This window comes from Diplotaxodon limnothrissa, linkage group LG15 (genome assembly GCF_057381915.1).
Source record: "Diplotaxodon limnothrissa isolate DT_005_m linkage group LG15, D_limnothrissa_male_GT1.1, whole genome shotgun sequence".
NCBI classification, from domain to species: Eukaryota; Metazoa; Chordata; class Actinopteri; order Cichliformes; family Cichlidae; genus Diplotaxodon; species Diplotaxodon limnothrissa.
In genome coordinates, this window is record NC_140610.1 from 42,325,975 (window position 1) to 42,345,924 (window position 19,950).

Here is a 19,950-nt window from a genome sequence, read left to right on the forward strand (position 1 = left end):
GTGGTCGGCAGGGGTGACAGTTTGTCTGCCATCTTTGATTCAGAGGAAATTTACTTGCAGTTGCACTAACTGAACACTGAATTGACCTCAATGGAGCATGGCAGCAGAGAGCACTCTAAAGGCTAATATGCAGTTCCACCATAGAAACCAATGCATTAAAGAGATATGTACGTTTTAGTAGCTGTCCACTCCAGTGACCACTATGCATCAGAGGGTTAAAACTCTTCCACGGTTTTCAGTGGACTGGTTATTTTTTGGTTGGATGCTGGACGGTGAGCACTGAGACCAGGACTGTGCTCATAATTGTGTGTGACATTAATGGGACTGTGACCGAGGTCATTCCCAGGGTGAAACTGTGCACGTGGGTAAATACTCAGCTTTTGCACTGACACAGGCTTTGATAAATGAGGTGGGTGCAAGCAGACTTTCCTCAGCGTGACTTCATCTTAAAAATGGAAATGAAGTCAGAGGATCATCAATTTGACGCACTGGAGGAGATCAAATATGTACTGCAGAGTCACGTCCGAGAGAAATTATTTTTTAAATCTGCGTTTTTTCCCCTTCATTGCAGTCTCTAAACAAAAACACTAATAGTGGTGAAAAACAAATCTGTTTGATCCTGTTCTAAAGGTTGCAGAGATGCGCGTGTGAAACCTGAAAGAAGCTTTTTCTATTTCATCCCAGCTGTTGCATTTTAACCCAATGACCTCTGATACACACCCTTAGTGAACACATTTAAAAATAACACAGACATGAAAATGTGACATGGATGGCATGAGTGTCAAAACCACTCTGGATTCATTCAGTGAGACCACAAATCAGTACGTTTTATAGACATGAGCCAGAATTTGAATTGTTTTCACAAACTGGTGTTGTGTTGTCACGCCTGACTGACTCATGCTGACTTTGGTATTAACGCCTTCATTAAATCTTTTACTTGCAGTGTTCCCAACTAGCTGCGCCTTTTTAAAATTATTCCCACTGACTGAACACCCGAACTATAATAAATACTCTGACACACTGTAATAACAAACGTTTTGTGCTTTATGCCGATGATTCTGGCGTCTGCAGGATTGAAGATGCTAAAACAGGGGCGTCCGACTCCAGGCCTCGAGGGCCGGTGTCCTGCAGGTTTTAGATCTCACCCTGGGTCAGCACACGTGAATCACATGAGTTCATTAGCAGCTTCTGGAGAACTTCACGGCATGTTGAGGAGGTCATCCAGCCGTTTGAATCAGCTGTGTTGGATCATCTGAGACCTGCGGGACTCCGGCCCTCGAGGCCTGGCGTTGGACAGTCCGGCACTAAAGTTTTGTCCGGAGCTTCTGTCACGACACGAAGCTGCACAGTGAAGAACAGTTCAGCACACTCTTACTCTGTAACTTGTTTATTTAACTTTACATACTGTATAAAGTGTTCTGTATATACACAATATACACGACACAGGTAGTGCAGGTTTTATTTTACAGGGCTGTCTGCTTACAGTTCACATTTTGCATGATGAATAATCCAGTGTTTAACATTCAGTCCTCTTCAGTTGGTGAAGCTCAGACCTGTTTGGTTCCCTCCCAGAACGGGTGCGACTCCTACAGGAGCCACACTGGACACGGAGCCTTCCTGTTGTGATGTAACAGTCCTGTGCCAGGCTGAGGTATGACTACCAGCCACACTGTGTGAGAGTACACACCACCACCCCAACATGCTTTGGAAACACTCGGCGCTGATGACATGTGGCATGTTATTATGCAAATCACCAAAGTTAATATGACCAATCTTCCTGCTTATGAAAGGCAATTTTTGTCACATTTCTCCAAACTGACTCAGGCACTTTCGCTGCATAACACCAGCAGTGTGTTTCCACACATCTCCTGCCAGAGCGACAACGGCGTCACTTCACAGGTTTGGGAATGAAAAAAGGGAAAAGGGAGAAAATAATAAACAGAGAAAGGCACTTGAGGGCAACAGACATGGCAGTGGGGTTCAAGTGGAAACAGGTTTGACGCATTTGAACATAAAAGCCTTCCCACTCTGCGCACCGGCATCTGGGCTGTCTCTTCTTGTTTTAACACTGATGTGGCGTGAAGCTAAATACTGTCAGAAGGCACGAGATCCAAACCGACGCTGAGACATTAGTGAAGATGTGGAGCTTCAAATTTGTGCAGAATGCATGTAAGTGCTGCCTTCTGACCACTGACTCAGGCTCAATGATGTCAAACAGCCGCTGCACGCTCACGATGTTTCTGTCCGTACATCGACGGCGTCCTCGCCGTGTCATATCCATCAGAATGTGTTAAAGAGCACCTTCCAGGTCGTCCACCCGTTCTACCTTTGTGCCTTTGAGCACCGAATGCTCCGAGTTGTTTCCAGATTGACAGATGGAGCTGCAGCAGCTTGTGGTGGTGAAGGTATGTCCTTACTCTCAGCTATGACACCAGCTTTGGTTGGTGACCAAAAGCATCCCATCAAAGCAGCAGAGCTCTTACGTCTGTGATGACGAGGTTCAGGTCGTCTCCTCTTCGGTGATGTTTTCTGGGCACGTCCAACCAGGAGGAGACCCCGTTGCAGACCCGGGACACAGCTGAGCTGTTCGGGAACGTCTCATTATCCTCACTTCCTGGAAGAACTGGAGGCAGCAAGGCATCATCAGTTTGTGGTGCCATGCTTACTAGTACCAGTACATTTTTAGGGAGGTGGAAATACGTGAAACTGGTTCTGGATTTGGCACGACGTTGGTGGAGGTTAAAGGTTAAAGATATGAGCCCTGAAAAGCTGCAGATCATCTCACCTACTCAGCTCAGACCGCCCCAAGTATTTGGACTGAGTAGGACTCAGTTTGATATATGCTACATATTAAATTATCAAACTTAATCTTATCAAGCACTGCAAATGACCGCAAGTTCCTCGAGGAACCAGGAGCCAGTGATGCTGCTTTGGCCAAATCTTCATCCTCAGCCCCTTTTTGAATCTGTTCCAGGATGTGAGATATTTGCTGACATGTCTCACCTGCTACAAAGATCTAAAACATCACTTTTTAAACAGGATTTTGTACGTTGTGATTTAAAGGGACTGTCCCAACCCATAAGTGCATACAGCCTGCAGTTCTCTTTATCTGGATGTTGATCGCCCATCTGACTCTTGACAATAGTGGTAAGGAAGGTGCTTTTGCTGTGGCGTGGTCACGGTGCTGTTTGAAGGCTCGTACAGTAACTGCGAGGGAACCCATCGTAGTGTCTGCTCAACTTTATGATCCTCAACATTTAAAACTGTTTCTTGCACATGAGTCCAGTATGTCGCTGCTCCCACTCAGTGAGCTCAGCGTTATGCAGAAAGCTTCTCTTCTCATTTCCATTTGTCTCGTGTTAAAGACACGACTCGGGTCCGGGTGCTATAGCAGTCCGGTCCACAGATTGTAGCACGCGGTGTTAATTACAGACTCCAGGTGATGATACATGGACACCAGCTGAGGAGGGGGGCTGCTGCCGGCCTGCGGCTGCAACGGCAGCGGCTCCCGAAACACGACCTTTAAACTCTGCGGGAGGAAGATGAAATCTGAGAACTTTGCATGACTTTATTATAAGAAAAAATAAGTCAGACGTGTATAAGAACTCACAGTTTTTCCAGCTTGGTTGTCCAGAAATACCAGAACGAAGCAGTCGGTGAACTTTTGGTTCAGAACAGCCTGAAGTACAAAGACACGAGTGGACGTTAGCTGGAACGAGGTGAACAGGTGTGTGCAACACAAACGTCACCGTTTTAAAGTCTGTCTCCACAGATACAGAAGAAATATGTGTTACTGCAGTTCATGTGTTGGAGCTCTCACTCTGAGCTCGATGCTCCATCCTCTCGCCTGTAAGTCACTCGAGGTCTCTTTTACACTCTGACTCGACTGATCTAACAATCGAGTCTGAACGCGAGTGAGACTAATCAGTGTCGCATTACGTGTTGCAGGTGTTTCTAGCTCGAGTCTGCTAAATGATCCCATTTGTGTCCAGAGAAATGCTACTAGAGACTAACGGAGCTGTGCTTAGAGATGACGTTTGGGGTCGTGTTTCCAATATTTTTTAAAGGGATCTCGATGACCCTGAGCATTAAAGGGAACGCCTTCATTTGGTTGTTGGCTGGTAACGTTTTGCTGCCCGTTTGTGAAGCCACAGCAGAGGGAAACTCATGGATACAGGGGCCTGTGGGTTTGCCACTTTGAACTCTTTTTTTCTCACCAGATACTGGATGCCGTTGTCGTCGAAGTGTCTGCAGCTCTGAGGGAAGCGACTGAGCAGGACCTTGATGAGACTCTGGTACCAGGCTGGACCCATGGTCAGGAAACAGTCCTGCAGCAACACGTTCACACTACAGTTACAACACTGACCATCAGAAACTTTCACTGGGTTTCACCTGCAAAGTCAAATATTCAAGCTGCAGATGTATCATTTAAAAGCTCCTCCTTTAACTAACAAAATCCTGAAGCCTCCTGATGTGTTAGGAACATTTACCTCCCATTCACAGCTCCTGCTAACATGTATGTGCGAGCTGATGTTTGATCTGCAGGTCACCTGCAGCTGGCTGAGGTCACAGCGAGAGCCTGATCACCTCCAAATGTTTCTCATACTGTGGGAGCACCGATGCTTAGCTGTGTGCTGGTGTTGCTTTGCGTTTCAAATGACAGGGTGTCGAGCTGCTGGCGGTTCATTTGTGTCGAGCTGTGGTCTTAGTAATCAAGGTGTTTGGTATTGCTGATGTTTGATGGTCATAACTGAATCTTGATTTTAAGGCTAAAATTAGAGTCTCACCAGCTGCGGGTCGATTTCCCCCACTGATCGGCTCTGCACAGCCTCCAGCAGCTCCTCCAGCTCGCTGAACGACAACTTGGCCAGCTTCAGTTTATCCAGGGCCACATGCTCGCCGTGGAACAGCCTCCTCCACAGGTTGTCCCTGCGGCAGTGACCCATGGCCTGCTCCACGCTGATCTGGATCTGTCTGCGGGCAGACGCCACCTCGTTGTTGAGAAGAGGGAACAGAGGGGAGGCGTAGAGGAGCCCCTGAGCCTCTGGTCCACCGCCTGTCAGAGGGTAAAACTCGTTGCCATCACTTGGAGCCAAGGGTGCTGAAGCTTCAGACGAACCCTCCTCCCAGAGGTCCTGCTCAGAACCACGTGACCCAGAAGCCTCTGCTCGATCCTGGGAGAGCCGTCCCCCCAGCTCTCCGGGATCACGGTGGATCTGAGGAAGCTTCTTAAAGCGGCGCATGTCTGCAGTGAGGCGTGGGAATAGCTCCCGCTGACTGGTCATGATCACGTAGAAGCGTAGCCTATGAAAGGGGACGAGATGAGACTCAGCAAAAGTTTATCCAGTGCCTTCAGTGATGTACTGTTAACACATTTGTTTGGCCCGTGAAACGTCCACCAGTCCTCTTTAGGTTGTGTCAGGACATGTCAGATAAGACAAACATGGTGTCAGCCCAGATATGAGTAACTATCACACAGCCTCTGTGCTGCAGTCTGTAGATCTTACCTGAGCAGATGCCTCTCCCCGTCTGACTGCTCCTCAAACGGAGCAGCGTTGTGACACACCACCAGGGAAACATCGAAGTCATCGTGGTGGGGCAGACCGTCCAGATCCTTGTAGGAGCCCGAACTAAAGCAAGAGGAGCCAACAAAGGTAAAGTTAAGCCGCAGATATGAGGAGAGAAGGTTTATTCTGAGGTCAGAGCTGTTTCTCCACCTGTTCCACAGAGCCACCAGGGCATACTCGTGAAGGTCAGGCATCGCCTTCTTGTTGTCAGTGGCGACCGCAGCCTTCGACATGCGGAGCGGCTTCATGCCATACGTGCTGGCGTGGTCGGTGATGTAGTTGTAGAGCTGGTGAGCCGTTATCATCCCCGTGGAGATGGAGAAGCTCCCTGATTTACACAAGAATGACAGACGCTCAGAAGGACAAACACAGTTGTTCCTGTGCACACACAGAGCCTGAGAAGCTCTGATGGAAAAACAAATATCTGCTCATCGATCCAGAACGGCTCAGAGAGCGCTGCTGGTGACGCCCGAACGGAGGCGGGACACAGAGGGACTGAACTCGTCTTTCAGTGAAACAATTTCAAATATTTACTCTGAATATCATTTCAGTTGGTTTGCACTGACCACCAGAGGGAGCTGGAGAAGACGCTAAACATGAACACAAATTCACCTGAGTAGACTTCCAGTACTCGTGCTAGCAGAGGTTAGCGAATAAACTCTGTGCTAAATCAACCACGGGGGGGGGGGGGGGTAAGAGGTGAGCTAAAGTTGTTTATTTCAGAACAAAAAAAAAAAATTCATGAACCATCACTGTGGATGATTCAGATTTACCTGTTTAGCTACAGGAGTTTAACCCAAACTTTGTTTGGAGTTTGGAATTTAATCCAGACCACTTCCTCCCAAAGGTCTCGGTGCACTTATTTTTTTCTGCACGTCTGCATAGTTTAAGCCAAGACAGCAGAGTTTGTTTTTTAAAATGACCACAACTTCCATAAACGTGCTGCGAATAACTTCAGTGAAGTCACAGCACACGGACACATTTTCAGATGCAAGTCTTTGTTAAATGAAGCTGGTGGAAAGACTTCATCTCATGTATCAGGGACCATTAGGTAAAAGGGGGAAAGTTGAAAGCCGGAGGCAAAGAATACAAATTAAAGTTATAACCTTGCACTTTTTAAGGTTGGATAAACCTAATCGCACCATAAAAATGGGGAATGCCATTCGCACTTTAGTGAGGACGTGCAGCTATATGGTGGATATAACTGGATCCTTAGTTTGTATTTCCCATCAGAACCAGTGTGTGTTTGTGTGGGCACTGACCCACAGTCCAAATGCTTCTAATCACATGATGATTTTTGGGCCTATTTTTCATTTGTCAGTTTGTTTTTTTCTGGTCTTTGTTTCTGGTGAATTCGAGTTTTGTTCCCTTTAGTAAATGCTCTGTATACCGTTCACTGTGTTGCCATCTTTTGTTTACTTTCACTGGCTGCTCTGGCGGCTGCTGTAAGTGTTGAAAAGCTAGAAATCATGGCAGAATCAAAAAAACATTATCATCATCATCACATGAGATTCGATGCAGTCAGCAACACCAGAATCACCTTGAAAGACGTGGTTGCGGCCGAACTTGGGGATGTCCGGGTGATGGGAGATGAAGTCGTCCAGGAAGTCGGTGAGCTGGTAGCCTTGCCGTAGCGTCATGTGGCAGCCGACCAGGTACTGGTGAACCACTCGCAGGTGGAAGTCGTAGCTGAAGGAGTGAACGTGCATGGTGTCCCTGACTTTATCACACTCCTCAGTGAAGAGCATGGAGAGCTGCAACAGAAGGTTGTGAGACGGTCATCACCAGGACAGCATGACTCACTGACACAGACGGGAAAAGAAGGAGGTACTCTAACTCCAAACTCAGTCAGTCTGAATACCTCTGCAAAACTGATCTGGCAGACAGCGCTAACTCTGAATGTCTATCTGTGCGATCAGCCATGTATGAAACTGTTTTGCATCTGAAGGGGAAGGACCTGCTGTTCCAGCCACTCCAACAGAGACTGCTTTGTACAGCACACCTTAAGGCCCTGCTGCACTGTGACTCCCATCGCTCCTTACTGAGAAGCTTTTGTAAGCAACTTTGATATCAATCAGATTCATAATAATATCCTTTTTAATTAAATCCAACATCAAAAGGGAGCTGACAAAAGCAATAATTGCAAATGCAAATGGCTGCAGTGAGAGGCTGTGCTGTGCAGTTAATTACAGCACAATAAGAGTTTACAAGGAGCTCTAATTGCTACTCCTGCTTTTACTTTGATCTGGACCATTTGCCTGGAACGTGCACAAAAGCAGCTTCATTATATCAAAGAGCCAAGAAAAGACTGCACAGTGTTCTGTAGCTACAGACTTTCATCTCTTCGCCGTCTGGAACCTTTTCCTGCCTCGACACTTGTCCAGAAACTGGCAAAAGGGCAGAAGACTTTCATCAGCACCCTCACCGCAGAGATAAGAATGAGGAAGAATATTCTTTTGCACACAGGAATGAAAAGATGAATATTAACTTTTCTCTCCCCAGCGGTGTTCCTGCAGTCTGGCAGACAAATTAAGTGTGACCTCCTGGCCTGTTATCTATGGAGCCTGGAAGCCAATGGGACTGCGCGGCTCTCCTCAGTTCATAGGTAGTTCCTGTGTGTGTGTGTGTGTGTCCTCCTTGCTATCACGCTAACATTTATTATTTCCTAACCTGTAATCCCAAATGGTTCATGTTCTAGTTAATTAAACACTCCGTGTAACTTTGACAAGAACAAATTGCCAGTTTGAGTCGTGGGGCTGCAGCTCGTCTCCTGTCAGCGGCACTCGGTGGAAGTGAAATTAATGACAGCGGCTGCATTGACGGGAGAAGCTGCAATCAGCGAGGTCATACAAGAAGAAGAAAAAGAAGAGAATACAAAGCAAGCTGATTGAAAGAAAAACAAGCAGAGCGACGAGAGGAAAGCTCTCAGACTGACATCCATCGATGCGTCCCTGTGAGGCTCTGCATTTTCACTCCTGGAAAAAAGACTCACATTTCTGCAGTGGTACTATCACAATGCAGTGATCTGAAACCCAACAGGAGTAACAGCAGTTATCCAGCTGTGATGTGTGTATTACAACTGCAAATATACACTCACAGCCACTTTACCAGGTACACCTTTCCCCCTTCAGCACTGCCGTAGTGCTTTGTGGCACAGATTCGACAAGGTGCTGGCACCATTCCTCGTGGTTCACACTGACATGATAGTGTCACACGCATGCTGTAGATTTGAAGTCTCCTGTTACATCACATCCTAAAGGTGCTGTGTGGGATCAACACTTTGAACCTTTGATTACAGCAGAATCAGGTTCAAGAATCCAGTTTCAGATCATGAGAGTTTCCTGACGTGCCATGCTCTCCAGCTGGAAGACGGGTACATGGAGGAGATTCATCAGAGCAGATAAGCTTCCAAACTGTCCACTATTGGCGAGGCTGTGGAAATCGTAAGCCGTGGTCTCCTGGTTTTACCTGCACGCAGCAGCACTCTGTGTGGTCTTCTGCTGCTGTAGAGCTTCTCACTTGGTGTTTTCAGGGATGCTGTTCTGCATACCTTGGTTGTAATGAGCAATTGACCGAGTTATTGTTGGCTTCCCATCAGCTAACAGGAGCTTGGCCAATCTCCTCTGACCACTGGCATTTACTGGACCATCCTCTGTAAAGCCTACAAGTGTCTGTGTTGAAAAATCGCACATTCATCACTTAAATAACATTTGCTGATGCTCGGATTGAACTTCGGGTCTTCTTGACTATGCCTACATGTCTACATGCATTGAGTTGCTGCCATGTGATTGGCCCATTAGTATTTGCAGTGTTGGTGTCTCTAATAAAGTGGCTGGTGAGTGTCTGATTCTCTGCTTATGTATTTAGTACCTGATTTTCTTAACCGTAACACCCTGAGGATATGTTAGTGTGAGTGTTGCAGTACGTTTGCTTTCTCTGGCTGCTTGGTCAGGTTTAGGCACAGAATAATTACATACATTACTAATAATTCAGAAGACCCTTATGAAGAGAACATCGAGGGAACAGTTTACCCTGCCCGGGATAGGGTTACCGGGGCCCCGCCCTGGAGCCAGGCCTGGGGAGGGTGCCCGAGGGCGAGCGTATGGTGGCCGGGCCTTAGTCCATGGGGCCCGGCCGGGCACAGCCCGAAGAGGAGACATGGGCCCATCCTCCCGCAGGCCCACCACCCGCAGGAGGCGCCATAGGGGTCGGGTGCATTGTGTGCCGGGTGGCGGCCAGGAGGGGAGGCCCTGGCGGACTGATCCCCGGCTGCCAAGACTGGCAATAAGGACATGGAATGTCACCTCTCTGGTGGGGAAGGAGCCTGAGTTAGTGCGTGAGGTTGAGAGGTACCGGCTAGATATAGTCGGGCTCACCTCTACGCATGGCTTGGGCTCTGGAACCAGTCTCCTGGAGAGGGGCTGGACTCTGTCTCAGTCTGGAGTTGGTATTCTAATATCCCCTCGGCTTGCTGCCGGTACGTTGGGGTTTTTCCCGGTGGATGAGAGGGTTTGTTCCCTGCTCCTTAGGGTCGGGGAACGGGCCTGACTGTCATCTGCGCTTATGCGCCGAGTGGCAGTTCAGAGTACCCAGCCTTCTTAGAGTCCCTGGGTGGGGTGCTGGAAGGTGCTCCACCTGGAGACTCTGTTGTCCTGCTGGGAGACTTCAATGCTCACGTGGGTAACGACATCGAGACCTGGAGGGGCGTGATTGGGAGGAATGGCCTCCCTGATCTGACCCCAAGCGGTGTTTTGTTATTGGACTTCTGTGCAAATCACAGTTTGGCCATAACGAACACCTTGTTCGAACATAAGAGTTTGTCCATAAGTGCACGTGGCACCAGGACGCTCTAGGCCGCAGGTTGATGATCGATTTTGTAATCGTATCACCAGACCTGCAACCATATGTTCTGGACACTCGGGTAAAGAGAGGGGCTGAGCTGTCAACTGATCACCACCTGGTGGTGAGTTGGATCAGGTGGCGGGGGAGGACGCTGGACAGACCCGGTGCACCTAAACGCATAGTGAGGGTGTGCTGGGAACGTCTAGCAGAGGCCCCAGTCCGCGAGATCTTCAACGCACACCTCCGGCAGAGCTTCAACAGCATTCTGAGGGAGACTGGGGACATTGAGTCCGAATGGACCATGTTCAGCGTCTCCATTGCCGAAGCTGCTGCATTGAGCTGCGGCCGCAAAGTGGTTGGTGCCTGCCGTGGTGGTAATCCCCGAACCAAATGGTGGACACCAGAGGTGAAGGGAGCCAACAGGTATTTACAGGCCAAGCGGAATGCGGCTCGGGCAGTGGCTGAAGCAAAAACTCGGGTGTGGGAGGAGTTCGGAGAGGGCATGGAAAAAGACTTTCGGACTGCCTCGAAGAGATTCTGGCAAACCGTCAGGATGGGAAAGAGGTGCTCTACCTGCACTGTGTATAGTGCTGGCGGAGCGCTGCTGACGTCGACTGAGAAAATTGTCAGGCGGTGGAAGGAATACTTCGAGGACCTCCTTAATCCCACTGACACGTCTTCCGAGGAGGAAGCAGAGTCTGGGGATGAGGGGAATGACCCGCCAATTTCCGGGGGCGAGGTCACTGAGGCAGTTAAACAACTCCTTGGTGGCAGAGCCCCTGGTGTGGATGAGGTCCGCCCAGAGTTCCTGAAGGCTCTGGACGTTGTAGGGCTGTCCTGGTTGACACGCCTCTACAATGTTGCGTGGAGATCAGGGGCAGTACTCCTGGACTGGCAAACTGGGGTGGTGGTCCCCATCTTTAAGAAGGGAGACCGGAGGGTGTGTTCCAAATACAAGGGGATCACACTCCTCAGCCTCCCTGGGAAAGTCTATGCCAGGGTGCTGGAAAGGAGAGTTCGTCCGCTAGTCGAACCTCGGATACAGGGGGAACAATGTGGTTTTCGTCCTGGTCGCGGAACACTGGACCAGCTCTTTATCCTCTCAAGGATACTCAAGGGCGCATGGGAGTTTGCCCAACCAGTCTACATGTGTTTTATGGACTTGGAGAAGGCATTCGACCGTGTCCCTCGGGGTGTCCTGTGGGAGGTGTTGCGGGAGTATGGGGTGTCTGGCCCATTGCTACGGGCCATTCGATCCCTATACAACCGTTGCAAGAGCTTGGTTTGCATTGCCGGCAATAAGTCGGATTTGTTCCTGGTGGGTGATGGGCTTCACCGGTTCTGTTCATAATTTTTATGGACAGGATTTCTAGGCGCAGCCAAGTGGCGGAGGGCTTTCGCTTTGGTGGCCTCAGAATCTCATCTCTGATTTTTGCGGATGATGTGGTTCTGTTGGCTTCATCGGTTCCTGCCCCAAGTGGAGGAGTTCAAGTATCTCGGGTTCTTGTTTGCGAGTGATGGGAGAAGGGAGCCGGAGATCGACAGACGGATTGGGGCTGCAGCTGCAGTAATGCGGACGCTGCACCGGTCCGTCGTGGTGAAGAGGGAGCTGAGTGTAAAAGCTCTCAATTTACCAGTCGATTCCGGCATGTCCCACCGGGAGGAGGCCCCGGGGCAGACCCAGGACACGCTGGAGAGATTATCTCTCGGCTGGCCTGGGAACGCCTTGGTGTTCCCCCGGATAAGCCGGAGGAGGTGGCTGGGGAGAGGGAGGTTTGGGCCTCTCTGCTCAGGCTGCTGCCCCCGCGACCCGGCCTCGGATAAAGATGGATGGATACTAATAATTATCAAATACTCAAACTTAAGACAGATCATTTCAAAATCTAAAAAAATCTTTTTCAGCTCACGATAACCTAATAATCACAATCTGGATGACCACACAAGCTTGTAAAGTTTGTGCACTTTCAGTGATTTATTTTCATCCTTTGACCTTTTTCTCCTATAAACTTTTTTTTAATGATTGTTTTAAAATCTAGAATATAATATTTAAACAAACTCCTTGTGGCCGCACCCTCACAGCCTGCACTTTGCAACCTACCATTATACTGTTAATTAATACTCGACTCAAGCTCATTTAGCTTTACATTACAAAGAAAATATATCAAAATAGTCTGAAAATATTAGAAGAAAAATCAATGAAATGAGTCATTGATGGCATGATTCAATTGTAGCTACCATCACGCTGCTAAACATGCAGCATTTAAGCAGAAGTGGCCCAATAACTGAGCCTTGGGGAACAACATATACTTACTCAGACATACAGTTATAAACACCCAGTGGTCACTAACAATTTAAATGAATTAATAGTTCTGTATAAATTCTGTATAATAGAAATTATACAGAATTTTCCAGTATTGTATCTGTAGCAGCGGAGCAGCAGAAGCAGCAGTTTACATTCTGTGTAATTCAAAGACTGAACCTTCACACATGAACACAGACCCTAGCTCCAATCACCACCTGGCTGCTAAAGAAGAGGAAGAAGAGGAAGGGCAAAAGAAAAACATGGTTGCATAAAAAATTAGCTCCAACACCCAAAACACCAAACCAACAACCACAGAGAAGACAGCCTGTTGAAAACAGAAAAGGAAAAGAAAATCATAGAGGTGCTTGGCCCTCACCTGATCCTCAACACAATCAGGTATAAATGCATCATTTTTATTGCATAACTTAAGTCTGAGTCCCTGCCTTAAGCTAAAGATGCGTTTTTACAGTCAAGCTGTAGTTTGCAGCAACAGTAGCTCCCACAGTGCACTTGATTTAACATTAAACCCAATCATTCCCACAGAGACAGGCAGGTAAACTTGAAAGGAAAGAGACCAGGACTGATGAGAGCAAGCATAGAGTGGCGAAGAGGGGTGGAGCCTGATTGTAGTGAGACACCCCTCCCTTGAGAATGGCTGGGACATACCGCACAGTCAGATACTGGTGTGGCATCTGGAAACGGCTTGCAACGAGGTTTGGTGAGGAGGCTGCCCTGATGGAGAGATGACATGAGGTGGGACTAGGCAGACACAGAGACACAGACAGATGGATGGAAAGGAAGACTGAAGATGTGCTAAGAGATCAAATAAAACCATTTCAGACTACAAATATCCACATTACATACACACTCTAGAACTGTGGACTTGGATGTGTTTATTGTTTTTAGTGTGACACTAACCAGCTAAACACTCAGCTAATCTGACTAGCTGATAGTCACAGTAATATGCATCTTGGTTAGTAGGAAACTACTTGTGGATAATACGACTTCAGTAAAGCATCATAAGACTGATATATCCATCGATCAGCCCCAACATTAAAACCACCATCCTGTGGTTAAGCTGCACATCCTTCTGTTGGCCTCAGGATCAGGTTAGTTCCCACAGATGCACCGTCAGACTGGGATAGGCGTGTTAGGAGGCCAGCTCAACGACCTGGGCTTGGACTTATAATAATCACATGATATGTGGTTCTAATGTTGGGCTGATCCATAGCTGTTAGCAAACTTTACGCTTCATTCATTAAGTTGGTGTCACTTCACTAACAAGCTGCCTGCTATTTCTCAGTATTTACCAGAACACTGTCAAAGCAGTAACACATTAAGTTTAATGCACGCTGCTGTAAACCCCAAATACTAATGCAACTAATTTGTGTTTATTTATAAAGACATTTTATACTGACAGCACTAACAAGTGCTAACGAATGAATTACCACAGTCCTCGTCCTGAACACCGTCTGAAACTTTGCATGTGTGCTGGGCAATTAAATTCACTGATGATCAGAGGAACACGAGAAACAATATTTGAACAAATTAAAGTAGAAAAAAATCTGCATCTTAAAATGGAAAAGATTCCACAGTATTTTCACATTTAGGAAAAACACGGAAGTGTTGCTATTAAAGGGGAAGAGTTCGTTTCTGCATGCAGCCTATTATGATGGCGTATTGAAACACTGTTCCAGACGCATTTTTCACCTCTTAGATCTGAATAAAAAGAATGAAACTATTTACTCTGATATTATTGTCTCAGGCACAGATCAAGCCCACCTTCCAATCAAATCTTTTTGCTTATGAGGGACATCCAATGAGGAGAAAGATGGGAGGTTTTGTCAGACGGATGATGAACTGAGGGGTTGCACTGATATTATTGATATTAACAAGGCTTATTCTGCAAATCATGCAAAGCTACTGTAACAGAGCCAAAGGACAAAGGCTGGAAATAAACAGGTCCCCTTTAATGTGGCCAGCATGAACATTCATTCTTTTTATATCTGTGTGTTTCTCACATGTCAACAAGTCTCCTGTTTAAAGTGTTTCAGCAACATCGTCATTTAAATGTAAATCATATTCTAAACTGTTTAAAATTATCTATTAATTAAGAAGCAATTCATTGCTTTTGTGTATAATGTTTGGGCCAATGTGAAGAGCCACTTCAGAACGTGCTCTCACCTGTAAATACTGACTGCAGTTATGACTCCCTCTCTAACACAGGGAACACATCTCTGGGCTTTACAGAGATAATTCATTTTAAACATAAAACACATTGTTTACGCTTAATTTACTCAATGTCAAGCTTTTTGTTGAGGATTTATGGACATCTTTAATTCACAATAGCTGCAGCGAATGCACCTTTCTTCCTTTCTCAACACTTAAACCCTTTGGCCTCCCCACTGTGCTTAGAGGCACAGTCAACCTCTCACATCACTTTGTAGACATCCTGACAACACCACCGGGAGGGAAACAAACAGCATGACATCTTTCAAAACATCTTTCTCTGCCTTCGTCACATCAAAGTGCACCGACCCCCTAATCTGAAAATGGATCAGTCACAAGTGGGAGAGATGTTCACCTAATATAGAAGCAGAACAAGGACCGAAGCTGCTGGCACTCGGGATAAGAGCTGAATCTTCAAGGTCGGAAATTCTTCAAAAATCCATAAACAGAAGTGAAAAAGCACCTCTGCTCATGCACAGAACAAACAATCGCAGCTTTGTGCACAAGGGAACACCATGAAGTTGTACTTTGGTACTTCCTGTGAGCCATCCTAAAGTAGAAATGGCATTTATACAAGATAGAGGACATTTCATTTAAGAAGTCTATATAAACAAAGTTTAGCAGAACTAATGGCTTACTAATTAGCTTATGTTGTCTTTTTTTATTGAATATTGCTGCGTCTAACTTGGCTTTAAAATTTATGCCTAAGCTACGAGGCAGATTAATGCAGGTCTCATTATTTCCCTTCATGTTTACACGTCCTGTTACTCGATATAAAAACTGATGGTTTGATTCATGACTCCACCCAGAAGTATTCTTGTAGGATTTTCATTTATTTATTTTTTTATCTCTGGTTGCCGCTGGTTACCTTTTCTTCATGTTTTCCTGCTCCTGTCTCCTTCACAGTTAAATTTTCCACTGACACCATTTCTGATCATGTAGTCTTGAATCCTCCATTTATCTAATTTCCTCAGTATTTTTAAGAACACACTGCACACCATGCCAGGCACCACCCCAGTGTGCGGTTTAAGCTGCAGCTGCTCTAAAACAGCACTATTGCTCATTAAAATCCTTTTTGACATATTTCTGTAATGGTTAGTCCACCACTATGTGCAAGTTCTTTCATCTAAATGATCATTTTTCACCAAAAAACAGAAAAAAATAGTGAAGTATATTATGATCTTTATAAGACGCCAAATTACAGATAAATACTTGATTAAATAACCATAAAGAAGTCCAGTGTGCTAGTTGTTATCTGCCTTAAAAAATAACATAATTGTTTGGTTTTAAGCTTTGATAAATTTCTAAAATATTTGCATTTTTTGATTTTATCACAGTGTTTGTTATTATGTAATAAATGCATTCGTATGCAGCTAACAGCTCTTTGGAAATCCATTTTTGGAACAAACCCCGCATGTTGCACAGATTCAGCTGCAGTAACAGCTGTACAAGTGTAAGGCAAGTTTATTTACAGCAAGGTGATTCAAAGCGCTTTACAGAGACATTAAAAAACAAAAACAAATAAAAAGCATGAAAAAAATGTAAGTTTTGAAATTTAAGCTTAAAAGTAAAACAGAGCAGATTTGGTGCTTTATTCAAATGCAGCTGAGAACAGGTGAGTCTTCAACCTGGATTTAAATAAACTGAGTGTTTCAGCTGATCTGAGGCTTTCTGGGAGTTTGTTCCAGATATAAGGAGCATAAAAGCTGAATGCAGCTTCTCCGTGTCTGGTTCTGACTCTGGGAACTGATAAAAGACCGGATCCAGATGACCTGAGGGATCTGGAAGGTTCATACTGGGTCAGGAGGTCATTGATGTATTTTGGTCCTAAACCATTCAGAGCTTCATAGACCAGCATCAGAACTTTAAAGTCTATCCTCTGACGGACAGGCAGCCAGTGTAAGGACCTCAGAGCTGGACTGATGTGGTCCACTTTTTTGGTCTTAGTGAGGACTCGAGCAGCAGAGTTCTGAATGAGCTGTAGTTGTCTGACTGATTTTTTAGGTAGACCTGTAAAGATGCTGTTACAGTAATCAAGCCTACTAAAGATGAATGCATGGACTAGTTTTTCCAGGTCCTGTTGAGACATCAGATCTTTGATCCTTGATATATTCTTGAGGTGATAGTAAGCTGACTTTGTTATTGTCTTAATGTGTTTTTCTAAGTTTAGGTCTGCATCCATCACTACACCCAAACTTCTTGCCTGGTTTGTGGTTTTTAGATGTATAGATTGAAGTTCTCTGGTGACCTGTAATCGTTTTTCTTTGGCGCCAAAGACTATTACCTCAGTTTTGTTTTTGTTTAGCTGGAGAAAATTGTGGCACAACCAGTCATTAATTTCCTCAATGCATTTACCAAGAGCCTGTACAGGGCCTCGGTCTCCTGGTGACATTGTGATATATATTTGTGTGTCATCTGCACAGCTGTTTATGTGATATGTCAAACAAACAACGCTGATTCATCCTTTGAGTTTAGTAACTTTTGTATGTTTGAATGATTTATAGTGAAGCTGCCAAAAACTAAAAGGATGCTCCTCTGACGCTGGACCAGTACAACAACTAATCAAAAGGCTGTTTGATCATCCTTTTGTTCCTAAAACTTGGAAAAGGTTCCACCTGAATTATTTCCAAAGTACTTTTGTTGTTACTTTGACTCTGGTTTCTTCAGGCTGTGTTGTAAGCATATTATTTTATGCATCAGACAATAATACATTTGATAAATAATGCATCTTTAGATTAAACCACGTGGAGTATGCTCTAACAGACGAGGTGAAATGAGATGGGAAGTGCAACATGGCTGATAGTAAAATACTGTCAGGGGGCCGAGCTGCAGGCTAAAGCCACACATTGTCAGAAACAGTCCACCAATGTTGAATTTGCTTTAACATATTTGGCGTCCAGATTGATGGCAGCAACTGTCACTCGTGCATGATCGGAGGAGACCTCACAGAGAGGAGAACTTGGACTTATTTCTCCCTTCAGCTAAACATCAGCAACTGTTAGAAACAGCGGGTCTGAAACTGGAGGCAAATTTAAATAAAAATAGAAATAAATAAAAACCAGCTGACTGTTTGCAGAACTAAACAGCTCTGCAAACAGTTGAATTAACGCCCACTTAGATTGAAATGGGCTTTTAAAAAGTTCCACTTCACTTTGTCGCTAAAAGCAGGCAGGCCATGTGTGCCTGTTCTAAAATACTTTTCCTCCTTGCAGTAATACATGTTCGGGATGCACAGCATGAAACAGCACGGAGCGGCAGACCCAATGAAATCTGAAAAGTGACACAGTGTGAAAAACACCCTGGATGGTGAAAGTACTGGAGCAAAGTGATTTTCTTTCCAGATGAACAGTCGCTGCTGGACAGCGTCAGGATTTCATCTTCACAGGCAGTTACTCAAAACATGTGAACTCAAAACAGAAAATATACACACCTATGGATGGAAACAACAAACAGCTGTTAGCTTTTATGTGCAGATCAAGAAAATGCGGATATATTTTTAAAAATCATTTGTGATTGAATCCTGTTTCAGAATTTTACAGCCGCTCTGTCTGTTCATAAATAAAACACATTTAAAACGAAGACAAGACTAAAGCTCGGGACTTGTAAGACACGAATGCTGTTATTAGGTCCGATTCTTTATCGATCGCCTCAATATTTCCAGATTCATGTTTCATTATCTGAGTCTCAACAGAAAGAAAAAAAGCTTCATTGTTGCTGCTTCTCCGACACCAGCTTGATGCCATTTTTATGCAAATATCAGAACATAACATGCCAGCACTGATAAAAGGAGTCGATAAGCTTGGAGGTGCACGAGTCTGCAGAACTGGAACATTTGGAGCAGTTTCTTGTTTCCTCCCTCTGTGGCTGAGAAGTTTAGTTTAGTTTCACGAGCCTAAAGGTGGGTTAGGCGAGTCCAGGAACATGTTTCTCATTTCACTGTGCTCCATGATGCTGTCCCTGCAGCTGAGACTGCCTGTGGTTGTCCTGTGACAGCACAGACAGCAGGATAAACGCAGGACAGCGGCACCATTTTTACTTAACACTACAACACAAATTTGTCCACTCAACTCAATTTAAAGTTGAGAGACTGCTGCTTACACAGGAAATAGTGGGACTTCCACAGAGAGTCTAAAACAACCAGACTGATTGGTCAGAAGTGCTCGACAGGATCACTTCCTGAACTGGCTGATGTCCTTGCTACTGTACTGTGTTTTGAATAAATGCCACTTTCACTGACCTGTTGCTCTTTTTGCTGACATTCTACTTTGGTTCTTGTGTCCACACATCCTCTGGAGGAAGCTTGTGTCGTGCTTTTTCGCAGACTCGCATTATTTTGCTCGTGGCCGTAGGCAAAGGTGTGATGCTGACTGCCATACAAATCTACAGTTCTGCCTTCATACTCTGTCTTTACCACAGGGTACGGTTCTACTCTACTCTACTATGTGAAGGCCTTGAAATACTACATCTCCTTCACAGGTGCAGCAACCTTCTGAGTGGGCTCTACCTGCTTCCAGCTGATGGCTGAATGATGCAGCGGTCCTCCACCCAGCCTGCAGACAGACATTATTGCCTACATGCTGTAGTTGTTTACTGTCACCAAGAGAAACGTGCCCCCTGCAGTCTCCCGTGTGAGCTTCTCCTGCTGTAGGTTTTTTAAATCTTAGGTGTTTTTGTTGTACTGCTGCACTGACACTCATTTTTTGTTCCAGCACATTTCCCATGAAACCAGCATTGAATCTACACACGTCATCATCCACATCAGGCTACATACTGTTGGGTCATTGGAAGCCAGCATGCCTGCATTTGTTACTTACCGCCATGATTAAGCTCTGCATACACAGATACCTACTACTGCCACAAATCCTGTACCATAAAAGGGATTGGAAATTTAGCACTTTCAAGTCTGAGGCCTCAGACTTGAAAGTGCTAAATTTCCAATCCTAGGATCCTCCCACTTAGAGGTCAATGAAACCAAGATAAGCAGGTCATCTGCTAAAAGCTAGCATAGAT

General features: G+C 45.6%; 1 protein-coding gene across 1 annotated transcript in view; it reads right to left on the minus strand.

Moving 5' to 3' along the window:
* Window positions 1–1,273: 1,273 nt before the first annotated feature.
* Window positions 1,274–19,950, minus strand: part of LOC146618059 (KICSTOR complex protein SZT2-like) — a 60,562-nt gene continuing 41,885 nt past the window's right edge. Inside the window, exons 18-25 of the mRNA XM_085373359.1 lie at window positions 13,378–13,443; window positions 7,108–7,321; window positions 5,718–5,895; window positions 5,508–5,630; window positions 4,788–5,304; window positions 4,218–4,328; window positions 3,611–3,679; window positions 1,274–3,529 (exon numbers count right to left, since the gene is read on the minus strand). Of these exons, the coding sequence (XP_085229485.1) occupies window positions 3,386–3,529; window positions 3,611–3,679; window positions 4,218–4,328; window positions 4,788–5,304; window positions 5,508–5,630; window positions 5,718–5,895; window positions 7,108–7,321; window positions 13,378–13,443 (1,422 nt within the window). The 3' untranslated portion in view covers window positions 1,274–3,385. The remainder of the gene's footprint in view (window positions 3,530–3,610; window positions 3,680–4,217; window positions 4,329–4,787; window positions 5,305–5,507; window positions 5,631–5,717; window positions 5,896–7,107; window positions 7,322–13,377; window positions 13,444–19,950) is intronic.